The following is a 21,791-nucleotide window of genomic DNA, read 5'->3' on the forward strand; positions in this document are numbered from 1 at the left end:
CTTAATACACCACAGAAGATAAGACAGGTACTGGCGCACTTGGATCGACACAATGTCACACTAGCACTACTGCAGGAAACCCACCTCACTAGGACGTCTGAAGATAAAGTAGCTAGGAAATAGGCGACATACAGGCTTGCTTCTTCTTATTCATCATAAGCACATGGGGTGTTAATACTTATCAAGAAAGGAGTGAACTTTACACTGCTAGACTCGGCCACAGATGAGGTGGGAAGATGGGCGATGGTATTGGGTAAATTGGGTCATGTACAATTAACGATTGTAAACTTTTATGGACCAGTAGTAGATGACACCACAGCTTACGAATAATTATACAATACATTACGCATATGGATTGATACAGCGATAATATGGGGGGGAGATTTGAACACGCATTTAGACCCCAAAATGGACAAGTCCAACCCGCAGGGGGCCAGGATGGGCAAAGTAGCCACGAGTATCACGAATGCGATGTTGGAATTCGGATTGATAGATGCATGGAGACACAGACATACGCAGACACTAGCAGGCACGCACATCACACCATCGACGAACGGATGGTCGCGGCTGGATTACTGGCTGATAAGTGATGTAGTTAACGGCTGGGTGACTGAGGTGCAGATACTACCGAGAACTCTGTCGGATCACAATCCGATATTACTGGCATTCACACTCCCTATGAATCCCAGACCGCCATTCACGTGGCGATTTCGAGCAGAGGCACTTTTAGACCCCACATATGCTGAGGCGATCAGGGTGGCTATAGAACAGTTTTTTGAGGAGAACACAGGATCAGTGGACAGCCAGGAGACACTGTGGGAGTCCTTTAAGGTCACGATTAGGGGGTTCTGTATTGGCACAGTGGCGGGCATATTAAAAGACATTCGGAATAGATTGCACACATTAGAAGGCAAACTGAGAGGGCTTGAGACTCAATACAACCTGACACACGATAAGGAGTTACTGGCGCACATACGCGAACTTGTGGATGCATATAATGAATTGGCTGACTCAGAAATTAAATATGTATCTAAAAGGGATGTATGACGTTACAACGCATACTTTTACCACGCCTACCATTACCACGCATTTTTTACAACGCAGGATCCATTACAACGCATACCATTACAACGCATGTATTTACAACGCAGGTACCTTTACAACGCATACCATTACAACGTAAGTATTGGTAAGTATATAATATTTTTTTAAATGTAATTTAATTAAAATTAATATAATGTAATTTAATTTAATTTAATTAATTTAATTTAATTTAATTTAATTTAATTTAATTTAATTAATGTAATTTAATTTAATTTAATCAATTTAATTTAATGTAATTTAAATTTAATTATATTTACTTTTTACCCTGTACCCCTTTACCCAAAAACCCAAAACTGACCCTGAACCCTAAAAATACCCCTTTACTCAAAAACCCAAAACTGACCCTAAACCCTAAAAATACCCCTTTACCCAAAAACCCAAAACTGACCCTGAACCCTAAAAATACCCCTTTACCCAAAAACCCCAAAACTGACCCTAAACCCTAAAAATACCCCTTTACCCAAAAACCCAAAACTGACCCTGAACCCTAAAAATACCCCTGTACCCCAAAAACCCAAAACTAACCCTGAACCCTAAAAATACCCCTTTACCCAAAAACTGAAAACTGACCCTGAACCCTAAAAATACCCCTTTACCCAAAAACTGAAAACTGACCCTGAACCCTAAAAATACCCCTTTACCCAAAAACTGAAAACTGACCCTGAACCCTAAAAATACCCCTTTACCCAAAAACTGAAAACTGACCCTGAACCCTAAAAATACCCCTTTACCCAAAAACTGAAAACTGACCCTGAACCCTAAAAATACCCTTTTACCCAAAAACTGAAAACTGACCCTGAACCCTAAAAATACCCCTTTACCCAAAAACTGAAAACTGACCCTGAACCCTAAAAATACCCTTTTACCCAAAAACTGAAAACTGACCCTGAACCCTAAAAATACCCCTTTACCCAAAAACTGAAAACTGACCCCGAACCCTAAAAATACCCCTTTACCCAAAAACTGAAAACTGACCCTGAACCCTAAAAATACCCCTTTACCCAAAAAACTGAAAACTGACCCTGAACCTTAAAAATACCCCTTTACCCAAAAACCCAAATAATATTTTTAATAAAATAATATACTTACCAATACTTACGTTGTAATGGTATGCGTTGTAAAAGTACCTGCGTTGTAAATACATGCGTGGTAATGGTATGCGTTGTAATGGATCCTGCGTTGTAAAAAATGCGTGGTAATGGTAGGTCGTGGTAAAAGTTGCGTTGTAAAGGTTGTATACCATCTAAAAGGCAGGTTGCTAGACGTTATGGAGAGGGGGGGAGGCCGAGTCGATCGCTAGCGGCTAAATTGACTTGCAGGGCTATGCAACCCCCCATAGATTGTATAGTTGATACTACGGGAGGGGCACATCACACATCCAAGGAAATATTGGAGCAATTCCGTACATTCTACAGCACACTATACACCTCTGGGGGAGATACGGACAGCCAAGAGCTGAATAAGTATTTGGATGATATCGCATGTGCTTGGCTGTCAGACGCCCACAGTAAATATCTTAGCTTACCAATAGACGTGTAAGATGTAGAGACGGCTATTAACTCACTTCCGAATGGGAAGGCACCAGGGCCTGACGGACTAACAGCAGAATTTTACAAGGCATTTGCTAAGATCCTTGCCCCCCATATATTAGAGATGTATGCAGAGGTGTATGAGACAGGCAAGCTCCCGCCGTCTTTGCGTCAGGCTATGACCATAACGCTACTAAAAAAGGACAAACCTCCGGAGGACTGTGAATCATACCGCCCCCTGTCCCTCATTAACCTTGATGCGAAAATACTAGCAAAGATACTGGCTACTAGGCTACAGCCGTTAATGCCCCTCCTAGTGCTGCCGGATCAGTCCGGGTTTATCCCGGACCGGTCCACGGCTATGAACTTGCGGACCATCTTTTCGATGTTACATGTCTTACATCCAGACACACAGGCGATCGCGGTGTTACTTGATGCCGCGAAGGCGTTCGACTCCATAGAGTGGAGTTATATGGTGCAGAGACTATTTAGAATGGGGTTCCCCACTATGTTTGTGAATTGGGTTAAACTGCTATACACTGAGCCCACTGCTAGAGTGCGCATATATGGGGACACATCGGACACATTGCGAATAGAATGGGGCACACGCCAGGGGTGCCCGTTATCCCCGTTGCTGTTTGCCATTGTGCTGGGACTGCTAACGTGCAAGATCCGGCAACTTCATAAAGCTGCGGCGTTGAACTTTAACAACAGGCCGGTAGTGATTTCGCTTTATGCGGATGATATGGTGCTGTACATCCGTGAGCCGAACTCAAATCTAGCTCCTCTCCTGCGTGAATACGTGAAGTTTAGTCTATATTCTGGGCTTCACATAAACTGGAAGAATTCGGTGATGATTCCATTAACGGCAGCCACCAAGGCTCCGACTGTGGAGTACCCATTGTTATGGTCTGCGGAGCCAGTGAAGTATCTGGGTGTATGGGTACACAGAGACCCGACAGTGGTCATTACAGAAAACTATGGGACAGCGTACGGAGCCTTGGTTGCTCAAGTGGACAAGTGGATGAGTCTGCCATTATCTCTAGCGGACCGGATAGCTGTCATAAAGATGGTGATCCTGCCTAAATGTTTGTACTTGTTTAGCAATGTCCCGATATCCCTGACAATGGACTTTTTCAAAACAGTCCAAACACAACTATTAAGGCTGGTATGGGGCGCAAAACAACCAAGAATTAGCTGGCACACGCTAACACTTCCGTTCGAGAAAGGGGGTTTCAAGGCGCCCGACTTGTATATGTACTACTTATGCTGTCAAGCTCAATACGCCTATTACTGGTTTAAACAGCATGCATTTATGCCACACGTAGCGGTGCAGCAAGGAGATGCGGACCCGGTACCACTGAAGGGCATTATAACACATTTTAATAGACACACACCGAGAGAGAAGATTAACACAATTGATGTGACCACTGCGGCGTGGCAGGCGATTGGACGTAAGACTCAAAAGCTGCCTCTATACGCTCCTATGTTGCCTATTGAGGGTCAAGCTGCCTTATCGGTGGCACAGGATAAGGGGTCCATCAAGGCTCTCAATGAAGTTGGGATAGTGAATATGGGAGATCTATATGTGGAAGGGACGTACATGTCTGGGGAGGAACTATCATATATTGTGAATCCGACACTGCTGTTCAATTTCACTTGTTGTAGGTTGCGACGGGCAGTACGAGATCACTAAACCACTTTTCCGCTAGAACCTGACATTTCTCTGCCACTCCAGTTGCTTATCACGGCCCCTACGAAAAAGAAAATGGTCACCAAACTGTACAAAGCGATACAAGCGGACATGACGCACACTGAGGACACTAGTTTGGTGAGATGGAACAAACTGCTAGATCCTCCACTGACGGCAGCAGAATGGGAGAGAATCTGCTCGATTACCGGGCGGTTGACTCCAAATAGCAATTTAAGGATCATACACTTGAAGTTTCTACACCAGACATACCACACCCCCCACAGGCTTTGGAGAACGGGATTACGTGAGGAGGGAACGTGTAAAAGATGGGGACTAGGCCCTGCATGCTTTCTGCACCTGGCTTGGGAGTGTGGGCATGTACATTCATACTGGGAAGGTATTATGGCCTGCATAGCGAAGATGACGGGGATAGAACTGCTGAATACTCCGGAGCTGTGTCTACTGGGGCATGCCCCAAAACTGAAGGATATCACGGGTAGACTGATACAAGTGGCCCTACTGTTAGCGAAGAGGCGTACCTTGTTCACCTGGGATAGTAAACAACGCCCTAAAATCTAGGCGTGGTTGAAAGATATGGTTTACTGTAGGGACCATCTAGAAATTTATGCAGAAGAGCTATCCACTAAGTCTGAACCCAGAGACATTTGGGCCCCTTTGCGAGAATACCTGCTAGTCTGCAGTGAAGGCCAATCTGAGAGTGGTTCACGGGCTGGTGTGGGTTAGAGGGAGGAAGACATTGTGACGTCCGTACGGGTGCTAGTGTAGAGTCGAGTCCAACAGTACGATCAGCGAGAAGGTGTAAAAAAGTGTGAGCAAGTGTGAACTGTACTGCATTGGTCGTGTCGGACCTGATGTTGCCTATTAGTTTTTTTTGTGTACGAGTTCTGGTTTACTATTGGTTATATTAGACATATGCTTAGTAACTTGCAATACAATTGCCATGAAACTGTTATATGATGCATATTCACTGCAGGTTTAGCATAGGAAATTGAGAAAAATGAATCTACACCAATAAGACCGTACTAGTTCCTACTGCCAGCTTGCATACGGAAATTCCACACAGGGCGGGAGATACTAGATTAAGTGACTTTCCTTTGACTGAGGAGAATGACCCATGCATGGACTATCAATAAAAGCCTGTTGTGGGGTTCGCAGACTGTCAAATGTACCGCGGCCGGCCCAGAGTGGTTGTAGGCGGCTTGTTGTGTAAACTTTCAAGGAGGAACTAACTATGTTATACATTGCCTTTGACTGCATTCAATGATTGCTGGCCACTAGATGGTTGTAGGCGCTACGATGTGATATATGCAAATATCAATAAAGGTGTTTAAATAAAATAAAAAAAAGGTATTTAGATGAAATGTTTTTTGAAGAGGAGAATCTTCGACTTTAGTCTGACGGAGGAGGTTAGGGTAATTCTGATGGTTAAGGAGATTCAGATATTGGATGCATAGATTGAAAGGGTGTTTCCTATTTTTTCCTTTGTTATGCTTTATAATCTTCAGACTAGTGGTGTACTGGCTCGGGGTGTGTCATGATCCACCAGATATGGTTAGTTGGTTGGCCTGATAGGCAGGAGAACTCTTCATACTGCCCTTCGAGATGATGCCATTAGATTTGAAGATGATGCAGACATGAAAGGCGAGATGGGGTGTTCTATTAAGATAATAGTTCAATTTCATCTACCCTTTATGAGGTGTACTCATGCATGTTGAATGCCGTTCAGGGAGACCAGTGTGCTTTCTGGGAGGCAGCTGTGAGAATATTAAGGCTCGGACAGCAGTTCTGAAATTCCATTGGTTGAGGAATGTTTCACATTTTTCTAGGGGGATAGTTGGTATCATGCCATCTTGGTCTTCTTGGCACTGCGTTCCTTGGGGGACATGTTAGTTTTGAGAGTGAATCCGAGTGAGTTGGTGCTTGTAAACAGTTATGAGTTAAAGCCATCCAATTCATGTCATTGAGTCATGTCTGGACATGTTGCTGGCTTTGATGAGTTCTTCTAGTTCAGCGCAGGCAGCTTGTCAGGTATTTTGACGATGAAAGTAGGTGATTGATAGCTAGTAATTGGAAAAGTCATCATGGTCAAGGGAGGTTTTCTTCAAGAGTGAGAGACTTTGGCGAGTCTTGAGGGTTTCCAAAAAAGTGCTGTGGTTGAGAGAGGGCTTTGATGAAGGATGGGGATAGAATATCTGTTTCTGGCCTTAGAGGGAGTTGAGGATGTCAGTGAAATCTGTGAGTGGGAAGGAGTGCAAAGATGAGAATTGAGGGGTGTTACGCAACAGGATAGGTGGTGGGAGAGGTATAGAATTGATGCTCTCCTTGTTATCAGATTTACTGTATCTTTTATCTGTATCTTTTATTAGAATAAGATAAAGGATTCCCTTGCACATATCGGTTGAGGGTTGAGCATGTAATTGGTGGGCTTGAGAAGGAATTGACACAGTGCTTAATTATCTTGAAGTGCACTCTGCTTCTGTTGGATGCTTCATTGATTGTGTTGATATAGTGTTTGTCTTTGTGTGATGTAAAAACTGGATTGTGTGTTGAGCAGAACAATTGTGAAAGTATGATCTCATAAGGGGAATCTATTATTTTTCTAATTCTTTCCATGTTTGCTGTAAGCGAGGTCTTTGGAATGCCAGGGTGCTGATGGTTTTGGTTTGCATTTTTGTGCTTTCAGTGGGACATGGCTGTGTATGTAGTCTTCCAGGAATGTGTTGAAGTTACTGAGAAGTATATTGATATCAGATGTTAGGATGGCGATGGTGGAGCAACAGATACGTTTATGTTGTTGCTTGTCAATCAAGATTTTTTTTAAGAAGCTGAAGGTTTGTTGACGTTTAGGCTGACCTTGGTACATGGTTTGGGCATGTAATAGGATGATCAGGGGTTGGTCCAGTCCAGGGTATGGGTGGATTGCAGTGGATAGTTGATGAGGTTGATATACCTAGGACAAAGATGTGGCCTTCGGTGTGAGATAGTTCATTGATATGTTGTACCATGCTGAGCGTGCTGAGAAGGTTGAAGATGATGTCTTTTGCTTTGATTTTGCATGAGTTTCTTGAGAGGTTTAAGTCTTTGTGGAGGATGATGTTTGTGTTTGCGAATGGATAAGGTAGTGAGGAGACCAGCGTTTTCATCTATACTCCGCCCATTAATCCTGCAGATGACGTGGAAGATGGTTTTCCGAGTTGAATAAAATGGAATGCAATAATTGTTTAAAAAAGTTTACTTGCTACAAAGGTCGGAAATTATTGAGATTGACTGATTTTGTTTCAGCTCTTACTGGTCAAATCTGTGGCATTCATTCAGTTGCAAATAAAATGGTTGGAGTTACTGAAGAGATATGCTGTTTCTGTAAATGAAATCTGCGCAAGTGTTATTTACTACATGGATTTCATTGTATTTTTGGCGTAACGTAATTTCAGTTGAAAATAAATACATTTTGCACTCCATGGGGCTTATTTACAAGCCCCTTGTGATACTTTTGTACTGCCGTTGTATCACTTTTCGCAATGCAGCAGCGGCGTAAACAATGTGCCAGATTGCGCCCTATTTACAAGGTGACGCATCTGCAGATGCGTCACCTTGTAAACCCTGTGCCACATTGAGCCTGCGTCAGGTATAAAGTATGCAGGGTGGGCGTTCCCATGCCAGAAAGCCTTGTAGAAGTAACGCAGTGAAATCTACAAGATTTCACAGTATCACTTCTAGGACGGCACTGCGTCAAAACGTTACGCCTGCTTGGAGCAGGCGTAAGAAGTGACGCAGTGCAAGGAGAATAGGCCTCCCCCACACGTTGCTGAAGTTGTGTCAGACTTAAGACACAACTCCAGCAATGCATGGGTTTTGCTCCGACAGATTTGTCAGAATTTCTAACACATCTGTCAATCCTTGCACCAAGGTGCACTGTATTGTAAATACAGCGAGTCCATGGAGGCGCAAGGGTTTCTCTTGCAGGCGCAGGGAAACAAGCGCATGGCTGCTTTAATGCAGAAATGCATCCGTTTCTTGTAAATAAGTCCCACAATGTTTTCTGTTTTCCACACTTTATTTCATGCAAGCACTATTCGTACTTGGTAAACTTTTACAAAGTCAGTGATTATCTGACGTCGACACCTAGTTAGCAAACCCTTAAAATGAGGGCGAGCGGGTGTCCTGGGGTATTCGGGACATTCCTGTTTGTTGGCCTCTTCCACAAATTCAACACAGGTTTTTTAGAGAGGGTCAAGTGAACACGTTTTTGCGTGTTCCAGTGCAGAGTTAGGTGCCAGCCTCTTCTGAAATCAATGTAATTATTATGATAGTGTGTGTAAAAACTGTCTATAATGTATTGCCTTTAGAGCCTCCTTGTCTGTGTTTGGTACGTTGGTGAGTGCTTTCTTTTAGGTCATCCTGCGCCCCTTGATGGATATGACATTGTAGTCTTGCTTCTTTTTTTGTAAAATATCCCGGTTCTTGGTTTTAAAAATCTGGATACTCTACTTTAAAATACCTGTAGTCAAAGATTTGTGAAAAATAAACCAGTTATTCTCTTAAATTTGCCCTGACTCTAGGATTTATTTTTCAGTCTCAAAGCTATTGAAAATCCTCATTGATTTATTTGCCAAACACAATCAATGGAGGATGTTATTGCGATTCCTAATCATGTAGCTTGCCAATTCCAATCAAATATTTGTCGTGTTTACTCACCATTAAATATATGGAGTAATTCAGCTTATTCAAACGCAAAGCAAAAACCAGTGTTTTAACCCATATTGTCCTTTTAAAGGTTTCGACATCTGGATGAGGTGTTACAGAACCAGAGACATGTTTTAGAGACCATAACATCCAAGGCTCAGGAAAAGAAAATTGGCATGCAGGCAGCGGCGAAACAGCTAGAGGAGAGGTACGTCATCGTTCATTATGTTCACTGTGTGGACTACCACACAAATGCAGTAAGAAGATGGCAAACCCTTCACTCAGTGCCTTGCACACTCACCTTTTGAGTCCAGTTTCAGACGTCAGAGATGGAGTGACAAAAAATAAAATAATGCACTATAAAGGTGAGAATCAAAGTGATGTACAGATCTTTATTTGTCTATCCATTGCTGTGTCCCGGCTCTAAACACCGGGGGTGAAGGGGATGGAGAGTGTGTGTGTGAGTGAATATGTGAGTGTGTGTGTGTGAGAGACAAAAGTTGCCAAGCTGATGCATTACTGAATGTAGAACTCAAGTGAGCTCACGTTCAAAATACCTTTCATCGTTTTAGTACACCAAGAAACTAGTCTAAATAGAAAATATTAAATGGGTAAACCAATACAGGGCTGAATGGTTGGCACCAGTTATGATGACATAAATTGTATTGATGTGAACAATTTAGCATTGGCAAGTGGAAAGCTTACACCAGGTTACTAAAATCACATAGTATCCACTGGTGTTGATAAAGTTGGCCAAGGGTGCGCCATGTGTCCACCGTGAACACATCTTGTGACAAGCTGCTTTCATGCTATGATCTCTTTGCACAGGTTGTTTGAAGTAAAGCACACCCACCGGAAAGTGGAAAACCAGATTAAAATGGCGAAGATGGTGCTCATTAATGAACTGAATAAACGGACAAACACACTTCTGGAACAACTTGAAGTAAGTGCACCCGGCCTAGCAACAGCCTCATTCCTAAGATCAGTTCTTTAGCATTACTTCCATTTCTATTACTTCTGTCCTACTGGTTTTCTTTAATTTCCTTTATTGTCTTGCAGTACTATATACCACATTTTTGATAGAGCAGAATGAAATGTTTAAGGTTATCAGGCTGATTTAGAGTTTTTGCAGATGTTTCATCTGATTTAGAGTTTTTGCAGATGTTTCATCTACCAACACGGTGGATGAGCGTGCCCCATCATACCAGTGTTAGAAATGTCATCATATTGTGAGTTCTCCAACATGGAAGTGTTGCTTCTTCGCCACAGGAGCTCTTTTTTCCATTGCAGAAGCCTCCCTTTGTTGCAAAGTGTTGGATGGTGGTATTTTTGCCAGCGAATAAGGGAACCGGGAAGCGTCCCCCATATCTACTCTCCCTAACATGCTGGAGCTTGGTCCAAGCATGTTTGGGAAGGTGAAGCTCAGATAGAAGCAATGTAACATATCCCTCCCTCCCAGAATAGATACAGCATGGTAACAGCAGTCTGAGCTTCAATCTCTATCAAATATGGGCAGTTTCTGTGGGCTGTTCCTGGATCAGTGGCAGGTTACACACAGCTGTCTTTAGCATGAGTCTAATCCACGAGGTGAGGGTATGGGGAGGACTTTCAAATGAATGAATTGTTTGAGTGCTCCTGTCACTCTGATCTAGCTGTTATTCTGTGAGAATACAACTGAATTGCTTTTTTCACTCGTTCTGTCTACACTTGCATTCAATCAGTGATTGAGAAGAAAAAAATACAGGCAAATATGGGAAGTTAAAGTAACAGAGTTCTTCTAAGGCCTGAGTTCAGCTGTTCGCTATCTCCATGATATGAAAAAAATAACAGTTCATTCATTCATAAATATATAAGAGAGGCTTTGGATCAGCTCTCTTTAACCATTGTCCATTTCATCTATCATGCATATGTCCTTTCCACTCACCACAGCACACAACCTGGTGAAATGGGTCAGCCCACATCAGGCTCTCTGGCACTGTGAGTGATGCCATTTTGCCAGGCCACGTGTGCTCATCTACCTGCCTAAAAAGAAGTGCACTTCAGTGCCAGAGCTGGTGGGCAAATAATATATTTTGCGCTTTACATTCTTCGTCTTTGTTTGGTCATACCTGTGTGTTTAAACTATGAGTTAAGTTTATAGTAATTCTTAATTCAACAGTACCTTTTGCTTATTGCATTAGGAATCACTTTTGCCTGTGACGGGCATTAAAACTTAACAGAGTGCCTGTGCCTTGGTTTATATACACATGCCAGCAAGGAAGCACCTTATAGATGATGATTCATAATTTTAAAATAGTTTTTTATTGCAAGAATATGGCGACCACATGTAGATGGAAGCATGTTTACTTTTTTCTTTTTTGTGTCATATATTTCCATTAAAACATATGGTAACAAGAAAGCAGCTTACCTAGGCCAGAACTATTGTCTTTACCAAAGCTTGTTAGAAAAGGTACATGTATTAAATAGTTGTGCATGTTACTCCTGTGTTCTCCAAGTCCAAGGTGAGGGAAAACGTTTTGATAACCCAGCAGAATGCATTTTTCGTAGCATAAGCCTCTAGCAACGGGGCCACCTTTAATGCTTGTTAAGTCAATGTTGCATCCCCTGGTGGAAGCACAGTCGGAATACACTTCGTATTCCTCAACCCAAAAGCCGTCACTGTCTGTTCCACTATCTCACACACCATCCTTTTCCTGATCCCTTCTCTGTCTTGAACTCTTCGCTATCATTCTTCCTCCTTCTTATTCCCACTCCTTCCTTTACTTCACATAAACTCTTCTCACTCTCCTGTTTGACACCCTTATCTCACTGACATAATATCGATTACACTAAAATAGATTTACAAGAATATCGAGGATAAAATATCGAATACAAAAATATCGAATTACTATCTACAAACAGGTAAGTACAAAAATATTGAATCAAAAATATAGTTAAAAAAAATATAGTCAAAATATCGATTTTTTTAAACGTATTAAAAATCATTTAAAATTAATGAAATATTAAAAATAATTAACTAAAATATACTTAAAAATACTTAACCTTAAAATTATTAAATAATTAATTTAAGTTATTAACAAAAACATACAATTTTATTTTTCAAAACACACACACATATATATATATATATATATATATATATATATATATATACATAATGGGAGGGTAAAATTTACTATTACCACTCCAGTGAGTACAACAGTAGGGAAAGCGTTGGATAGCGTAGGGGTAAAAATGACTATTCCCACTCCAGTGAGTGCAACAGTAGGGAAAGCGTTGGATAGCCTAGGGGTAAAAATTACTATTCCCACTCCAGAGAGTGCAACAGTAGGGAAAGCGTTGGATAGCGTAGGGGTAAAAATTACTATTCCCACTCCAGTGAGTGCAACAGTAGGGAAAGTAAATACTTCATATATTATTACAAATTAATTAAATATTAATTCCAATAAAGAATTATTTAAAAGTAATTATCAATTTAATATAATATAATAAGTAATCATTTAAAAATAAAAATAACAATTAATTATTAAAATTCATTACATATTAATACAAATTAATTACCAATAAACAATTAATTATTTAGCAATTGAAAATAAATTAACAATTAATTCAAAATAAATACCAATAAATAAATAAAAATATTTAATTAATTACAATTAAATTACTTCCCACCCTATTCCCCTATAAATCCACAACCCGCTACGGGAAATACATTTATAAAATTAACATATTTATCAATTAATCAATTAATAAAAATTAATTAGCAATTCAAGTGTAATAAATTACCAATTAAAAATGAATTAACAATTAATTCAAGATAAATACCAAAAAATACATTAAAATATTTAATTAATTATAATTAAATTACTTCCTACCCTATTCCCCTATAAACCCACAACCCGCTACGGGAAATAAATTTATAAAATTAACATAATTATCAATTAAACAATTAAGTAAAATTAATTGCCAATTAAAATTTAATTGATTACCAATTCAAAATGAATTCAAAATTAATTAAAAATAAATACATTAAAATATTTAATTAATTATAATTAAATTACTTCCCACCCTATTCCCCTCTAAACCCACAACCCACTACAAAATACATTATAAAATAAATATACACTTTTCAGACATATACTAACATACAAAACACTTTAAAAATTCGATATTATTAAAAATTCGATATATTTAATACCTACATTATATACTTCGATATTTTGACTTTCTATATTTATGAAAATCGATATTAATATACTTACCTTAAATTCCATATTTTTGTTGACTATATTCTGTCCATTCGATATTTTGTCCATTCTATATTTTGACTTCGATATTAGTGCTACTCTATATTTTTTATTCAATATTTTGTCTGTATACCGTCCCACTGTACTGTCCTTCCTCTGATACTGTTTCTTTCTTCTTCTCTCCTTGTCACTTTCCTCCAAATTACCTCTTGCACACCTCAATCTTCATTACCCTCTTCTCACAACCCTTTCTCACCTTCTTCTGTCACAACTTCCAGTCACATATCCTAGTCTCTCATTCTTTTCACCCTTCTCTCAAACATCCCTCATCTCTGTGCTGCTCCCTTCCTTTACCCACCCTTCTATAACACATACTCATACCCTCCTATTCTACTAAAACCTTTTCCAAATGTACCTTTCCCTTTCTCACTGCCTCCTAGACCTCACTCTCCCCTTACGCATCTCTCTCGCTCACATGCCTTCTTTCTGTCTCCTTTCTCACATACACTGTTTTCATTGGGAGTATTTATGTGGGTTCAACTTCGACCATCCGGGAAGTGGAACACAGTACTTATCAACTGACAACAGGCCCTACCTCCGTTCCCACTTTCCAACACAGACACACACGCACGCACACCACCTCTGCCAGCCCCTACTGGTGTGTGCTTGCATAGGCTGCATTTAATGAAGTCCTAGCCTTGCTGTTGCACATGGTAAGATTGTAGAAAGATAACAGTGATTTAACTTGTATTAATATGCAGCATGGAACATCCTTTTCTTTCTCTTTCCCAGCCTTCTGGGTGCTGTAGGTTTCTCATTTGAGAGGGCGTTTGCATCTCCAGGTGTCCCCTTCACCTTCTGCAGTCAAGCACTGCACTCAGTGTGAGGGGAGCCTGTTCTTCAATCAATAGATCAGGCCAAGGCAATGATTGCTAGATCTGTCGGAAGGCATATTTTAACCTACCTACAGCCCCTTTTGTGGGCTGAAATGTCTCCCTTGAAGAATTTAAACCTTTCCATTAAAACTTAATAAATGATACAATAGCCTCAGCACTTTAAGTGGCATCACAATGCAGTGAGAAGTTTGTCTATCAGATTAGGCCCTGGTCTGTCCGGTGGATTACAGTTTTATGGGCCACTCTCCATATTATGTAATTAAGCATTGGTTGCTAAATCTGTTCAGTGGGTTACTGAATGTCCGATAGCTATGTCCGATTGCTATGTCCGTTGAGTGGGTTACTGAATCTCTGGTAAATGTGTCAGTCCGGTGGACCACTGAAGCTATGAAAGCTCAGTTTGTCAGGTGAATCACTGAAGTTATCCAGTATTATGGGTGTCTTTCATAGATTCACATGCCTGAATCATTCCCCGTCGTCGAGACGGAAGTCTCCGGTACATAGAAAAGTAATGTCCTATAGACATACATAGAGAAAAATAGGGCTAAGGGCATCACCTTAGTAGCCTAATCATGTCCTTTTGTAAAAAGGACCGAACTCTAGAAGAGAGCCAATCAGCTAACACCTCCCTCTAGAACCTTCCTGTCAGGAGCCTCAGTCTCTCAGATTTTCTACCGCACGTTGTGCTAAGGGAGTCTCCACCTGAGTTCTCCTCAGGTTTACCTTACTATAGCTTATTTCTCAAAGATTTGGATTAATTTTCTTCACTTTTGATATGGCTGATGCTCAGAAGAAGAAGGGGCTCTTCAGAGCATGTACTTCATGCTTAAAAAAGAGATTACATGTTGAAGACCAGCACCAGACATGCTTGTATTGCTTATACCCGGACCATTCAGCAAAAGACTGCAAAATTTGTAGAACTTTTTCTACAAAAACGCTGAAAGACAGAGAAGGTCGTCTTTTACTTTGGCTGAGCAAGCTCAAAACCAGAGAAAATCTGGAGTCTTCTGAGGAGGATGAGTACTCTTCGGTCTCCTCACAACTGTCTTTGAAAAGGCCAAGGGTGGCTTCCCCTAGCCCTACAGACGCTCCTCCAAAGAAGACTGCGAAAAAGTCTTCAGAGGTCAAGTCATCAGCGTCTGAAAAAGAGGTTCATACCTTCAAAAAGCCTGCGCCGTCGTCGACGATGACACCGTCGACGCCTTCATCTGCGCAAAAGAAGACTGTGTCTCACGTTTATGTCTCGACGTCGACGTCGACAGTATTGACGACGTCAGCATTTTCCTCATCGCCGACAACAACACCTTCTTCGACGGCGGGTAAGCCTTTGTCGTCGATTATCGTTATCAAAAAATCGTCATCGTCGGAGGGGGAGGAGCTTCGCGCGCAACCGAGATGGTCGCGTGAGCACAGGGCTCCCGGACCTTCGCCACCTCCGGCACTTATCCTGACTATAATCCTGGTTATGATTACGGATCATGGAAGACGAAACCCAACCGATATGATGGTTGCTTTCAAAATTTGATTTGGTCCGAGAAAACCGATTTTATGAGGAACTGAACTTTCCTGGCCTGCTCCACGGATCTGCACTAGGCTTGAGTTGGCGAGCTGCCCGGATGGTAATTGAACAACAGCGGCTGCCTTGATCCTACTTTCGACCTTGGCCTTGGCTTTCGCTTTCGCTTTTGCCCCGGACCCTCTACGCAGCGGGTTTGGCCCCGCCGCCCACGGACTGCTTCGCTTCGCTGTCCCACTTCAGGGCCGGGACAGTCTATCACCGCTCGGTGTGTGACTTGGAACACACTGTCCCCTGACCGAGCATCTGTGGGTGATTGCGACGTAGCCATTTTCACCAGATCTCGGGGTCCCCTCGGGGGCGCAACTTCCAAAATGGCCGGCAGGCAGAGGTTGAAAGGCGGAAGACCAAGACTGTTCACCGTGGGTGCTCCATACAATCTAATGTCATGGACCGATACACTCATCCTAAGGGATCCCCCGGTGGAACGGGCAAGCCCCCGGCAGACAAGGGAGATGACCCTACGGCGGACGAAGACCCGACTCAGCACGATATTATGGGCGCCATTGCGAGTATGCAGGCCTCAATTGGTGCGCAGTATGAAACCTTGGCGCACAAACTGGATTCAGTGGCGATCGATGTCACCTTGATCAGGGCGGATTTGGCCAAAACGAACGAAAAAGTTAAATCCCTGGACTTGAAGACCTCTAGCCTCACGACGGATGTCTCCAATCTACAAACGGAGGTCCGTGATCTACGGTCCTCTAATGACTCCTTCTCCCGTCGTTTGGAAGATTTTGAAAGTCGTTCCAGGCGGAACAACGTCCGTATTGTGGGTGTCCCTGAGAATTCGGACAACTTAAACGTCGACCTCATCGTGGAGGACCTCATCGTCAATCATCTTGCACCCAAAGGCCTGAGTAAATTCTTTGCTGTGGAGCGGGCGCACAGAGTGCCAGGTGGTAAACCTAAACTGGGTGCTACCCCGCGGCCCATAATCGCCAGAATATTTTATTTCCGTGATCGGGATGCTATCCTGCAGGCGTCGCGTTTTGGTGGCCCCACGAAATTTGAGAATACGACGGTGAGTTTCTACCCCGACTTCACTCAGTTGGTACAGAAGCAGAGACTGGGGTTCCAGGGAGTGAAGAGACGTTTGAGAGACAGGGACATGAAATACGCAATGCTATTTCCGGCTCGGCTACGCGTGGAGTATGGAGATCGGACATTCTTTTTAGATCGCCCTGAGGCTGCAAGTGACTGGCTCGACACACTGCCCAGGCAGCGGGAACACCCTGAACATTCTGGTGGAGCAGAGGGTGGACTGATGGACCAGGAATAGTAATATGACTTGGGTCCGCCTGGCTGCATATAGATCTCTCGGCATGGTTTGCAGATCCTTTAACTGGCTTTAATTAAGGTGGTCCTCCAGGGGTGGCGGGGGGAGTGAGTCTCTTCCTCCTCTGGGGTTTCTTTCCGTAGATTAGTTATTTGCTAGGGCGACAGGCACACTGCAAGTTGGGGGGGCCTTTGAGTCTAACGCAGGGGTGCAGGGTGGGGGGGTCTTGTTTCAGGGGTTGGTTTTGGGGAGGAGGGGGGGAAGTTGTTATTGTTTGATTCCTTTCAAGGCACTATATTGATGGACTTCTGGACTTGGCTGTTGCGACTAATGTGGGGTGGATGCTGCGACTACGTTTGGGATGGGGGTAGGGGGCTAAAATTGCTGTGTTGGAATGTTAACGGGTTGGGGGACAGGATAAAACGTGGCGTGGTGTTACAACTCTTGAGACGTCTTTCCCCTGATGTTGTGCTGTTGCAAGAAACGCATTTGATGGGCAATACATGCCAGGCTATGAATCGTAGGGGCTACTGTCTCCTGGCACACTCCGGCTTCACCACTGGTTCTAGGGGGGTGGGTATCTTGGTCAGAGTCTCCCTCCCCCTTGAGATAGATGCTGTCGTCCTTGACGACCGGGGGCGATATGCTACCATTACTGGACGGTGGAAGGGGAAAGTCGTCACTTTGCTTTCCGTTTATGTCCCGCCTGGCCTTCAGACGACGACCTTTGCTGACCTGAGGAGGGTACTACTGGGGCTCCCGCAGGGTATCCTTGTGGTGGGTGGCGATTTTAACTCGGTTGTCTCCGGAAATGTCGATCGCTACCCGCCCAGGGACCTTGGGAGGTCCCAGTCTTGGCTGGGTGGCTTCCTTGACACTCTGGGACTGATAGATTGCTGGAGGCTGCTCCACCCTGGTCAATTACAATACACCTTCCACTCTGATGCTCATGGTAGTCTTTCGAGGCTTGATTATATCCTGATGCCCGCAACACAGGCCCCACTTGTTAGGGAGATCAGACAGCTGGCGAGGGGTATCTCAGATCACTCCCCCTTATGGCTTGTAATGGAAGCGGGACCGGGAACAGAGGGTCGAATAGCCCCGATTAACCCCTGGTATCTCCGCGACCCCAAGATCCGTACGGAACTGATCAAATCACTTGACCATTATTTTGTGGAGAATGTGGGGTCTGTGTCATCGTCTGTCTCGCTATGGGAAGCCTATAAGGCGGTCGTCCGCGGCCACGCCTTATCGTTAATTCATAACGCTAAGAAACGTAAGTGCGAGGCAGTGGTCCGACTTGAAACTGACATATCAGACATAGAAAGAGAACTGGAATCTGATGTTACCCAGGACAGGTTGCACCTTCTCAGCCTCAAACAAACAGACTATAGGGCATTGGTCACTGATGCCGCCAATGTGATGAATAGAGAGCAGCAAGGCCTTTTGTATGATGTGGATGATAAGGCCGGAAAGTTGATAGCTTGGTTGGACAAGAAAGAAAGGGCTAGTCGTGTGGTTCCTTTGATTGAGAAGGAAGATGGAGTGAGAGTGACCGACCCGGTTGAGATTGTGGAGTGTTTTTCTGAGTATTTTCACACCGTATACTCCCCAGTGTCGAACAGACCGGAACAGGATTCGCATCTGCTTTTGAGAGACATTGCTTTGCCCTGCTTGTCGGATTTGGATAGGGAACTGATGGACGCGACACTCTCTGTCGAGGAGGTCGTGACCGCAATCCGCTCTGTGAGATCGGGAAAGGCCACGGGTCCGAATGGTCTTCCCATCAAACTTTATAAGCTGCCCCCAGACAAAATAGCGCCATATCTTCGCTCGATGTTCTTAGAATCGCTAGATGCGGGTACCCTTCCACCCGATCAAAGGCTTGCGTCTATCGTCGTGATTCACAAGGAAGGGAAACCGCGGGATTGCTGCGCGTCGTACAGGCCCATCTCGCTCTTAAACGCTGAGCCTAGGATCCTCGCAAAAGTGCTTGCGAATCGTTTAACCTCTGTTGTCTGCGACCTGATCCATCCAGATCAGTCCAGGTTCATCCCGCACCGGAACACGGCGCTGAACCTTCGGCGTTTACATGGCGCCCTTGCGAGAGCGTCCTCGCTGCGTGAATCGGCCATCTTGGCTTCTTTGGACGCCACAATGGCGTTTGATACGCTGGAATGGCCATACCTTTGGGCTGTCCTCGCTAAGTTTGGTTTTGGCCCAGTTTTCATCAGCTGGGTGAAACTACTATACCAAGACCCCTTGGCCCAGGTAGTTGTTAATGGTCGTGTTCCTGACTCCTTCTCTCTCGGAAGGGGTACTCGCCAGGGGTGTCCGCTGTCTCCGCTTCTTTTTGCCCTTGCTTTGGAACCTTTGGAGGCTTGGCTGCGCTGGGAGCCGTCAATGAAGGGTATACGCTGGACCCCCGATTTCGAGGACCGGATATCGCTTTATGCTGACGACATCCTGTTATACCTCACGGTGCCTCGGAAGTCGCTAGTAGTACTATTCGATGTCTTGACTTCCTTCGGTAAGAATTCTGGCCTTGTGATCAATTGGTCTAAGTCCTGCGTGTACGTTCTCTCGGGAGACTCTCCTATCTTGCCGCGTGGGTGCCCAATACAGGTGGTGCACGCGGGTTTCAAATACTTGGGGGTGTTTATCACCTTAGATCATGTGGTTCGCTATGATCGTAACCTGCTGCCCCCGCTTCAGCGCTTGCGATCTGATGTTGTGGCATGGCGTAAACTTCCGCTGTCCCCGCTCGGACGTGCGGCTTTATTTAAAATGATGTCTCTGCCCCGATTTTTGTATGCCCTACAGAATACTTGCGATACTATCCCGGCCAGCTACTTTCGGGAGATTGAAAGCTTACAGCGACACCTGATTTGGGGTGGACGGTCTCGCATAGGACTCGACAAGTTGACACTTCCTTGGTACGATGGTGGAATCGCTCTCCCGGATATTAAGCGCTACTACTGGGCCTCCCAACTGGGGGCGATTAATCATGGCATGTACGATCCCGCGTCGAACCCCGCATTTGAAATGGATAAATGGTTGCTGCCTGGTGGTGAATACAACAGGGCGCTTTATACAAAATCCCCAGGGAAGCAGCTCACTCGCCCTACCAAAATAGCGGTGCAAGTATGGCATCGTGCGAACGATGCCATGGGATGGAAGAATAGACTTACACGCGCCACTCCGCTTTATGCTTCCGAGAGGTTGGGCTCCCTATGGAAGACGAAAGGCTTTGATAGATGGGACGTGATTGGCATATGTGTAAATGTAAATGTATTGCGATTTATATAGCGCACGTATCACCCGAAGGCATCAAGGCGCTTGCCTTGGGAACCCGTCCTGGTATTCCCCTGTGAGATAACCCCAGCAGGGTATCCACAAGGTGAAAGCCAGGCATCCCGCCGCGAGGGGCCGTAGTGGAGATTAAGCAAGCTATTGCCCAGAGTCGCAGAGTGTTAACCTGTGAATCGAGTAGGCACCGGAGCGAGAATTGTCGAGTCCGTGGAATTTTGAGCCCGAGACCCGCCGAGGCGGGGAATCGAACCCTGGTCCAGGACCGATCTCAGCTTCCGATTCTGCCGCCTCTAACCCCTGAGCCACACTTCATAGTATGCAGGGTGAATGATGTGTGGACTAAGGGTAGGATCAAAACCTTTGACGAGTTGAGATTGGAGTATGACCTGAGTGAAAGGGAGTTCTTTAGATATGCTCAGATCCGGCATGCGCTGATGGCGGTTTTCCCTCCGGGTGCCATTGTACCGGAGGCGTCACCGCTTGAGGACCGGGTCGTGGATGGGCATGTTCCAGTATTTCGCTTATCTATAAAAAGTTGATAAACGATAGGACCGACCTTTTACAGCGACTCAGGGAAGCTTGGACGGGTGATGGTTTGGAGTTAGATGACGAGGACTGGCAGCAAGCCATATCCTCGCTGAAAGAGGTTGCAATTCCGGCCCGCCTTAGGTTTGTACAGCTTAAGATTCTCCACAGGATCTATGTAACCGGTCCGCGCTTGGTCAGTATGGGTTATGCTTCGGATGGGCTGTGCAGGCGTGGTTGTGGCCTTCCGGGCACCTTTCTACACATACTCTGGGAGTGCCCGGTGGTTGTTCGTTTCTGGAATCGAGTGCATGCAGTAATGGAAGAGGTCACGGGTGTTGTGTTGTTGCCTGAAGCCAGACGATGCTTGTTGAATGTGTGGGAACCGAATGACTATGATTTGTCACAGACTCAGTGGGTGACCCTTGGCAAAATGATCGCTAAGAGGGATATCGCCCAGTTGTGGGGCTCTCAGAGGCCACCCACAGTTTTGGCATGGAAGGAGAACATGGACTGGTGTATGTTCAGGGAGAAGACGGTGTATGTGGCCCGTGGCAAGCCCCGCAAATGGGGTAAGATTTGGGGTCAATGGAACTCCTACAGGGGAGACATGTGCACGCCCCCTTTACACAATTGGTGGCGGATCCTCCCTCCCCTTGACCCGACATTTCTGCTACCATGTTGCTTCGATTGTCTCTGGATTAGCTGTATCCCTCAGCCCTCCCATCCTGTAATGTCAGTGATTGTATTATGATTGCATGCTTTCCTCCCCGCAGGGCGCTTCGCCATTCGATTGCTTGTACTGCCTTGATTATTTCTTTTTGTTTATGTTGTTAAAAGTTTCAATAAAAAGAAAATTAAAAAAAATAAATAAATCGTCATCGTCAATGACGGCGTCGTTGTCAGTGTCGACGACGAGACCAGCG

At 44.3% G+C, this 21,791-nt stretch overlaps 1 protein-coding gene across 2 annotated transcripts in view; it reads left to right on the forward strand.

The window, feature by feature from the left end:
* Positions 1 to 21,791, forward strand: part of TRIM66 (tripartite motif containing 66) — an 842,425-nt gene that overhangs the window by 657,614 nt on the left and 163,020 nt on the right. For both annotated transcript variants that reach the window (XM_078680990.1, XM_078680991.1), the window contains 2 exons: positions 9,122 to 9,238; positions 9,859 to 9,973. In XM_078680990.1, coding sequence (XP_078537116.1) covers positions 9,122 to 9,238; positions 9,859 to 9,973 — 232 coding nt within the window. The remainder of the gene's footprint in view (positions 1 to 9,121; positions 9,239 to 9,858; positions 9,974 to 21,791) is intronic.

The sequence above is a fragment of the Lissotriton helveticus genome, chromosome 3_1 (genome assembly GCF_964261635.1).
Source record: "Lissotriton helveticus chromosome 3_1, aLisHel1.1, whole genome shotgun sequence".
Taxonomy (NCBI): domain Eukaryota; kingdom Metazoa; phylum Chordata; class Amphibia; order Caudata; family Salamandridae; genus Lissotriton; species Lissotriton helveticus.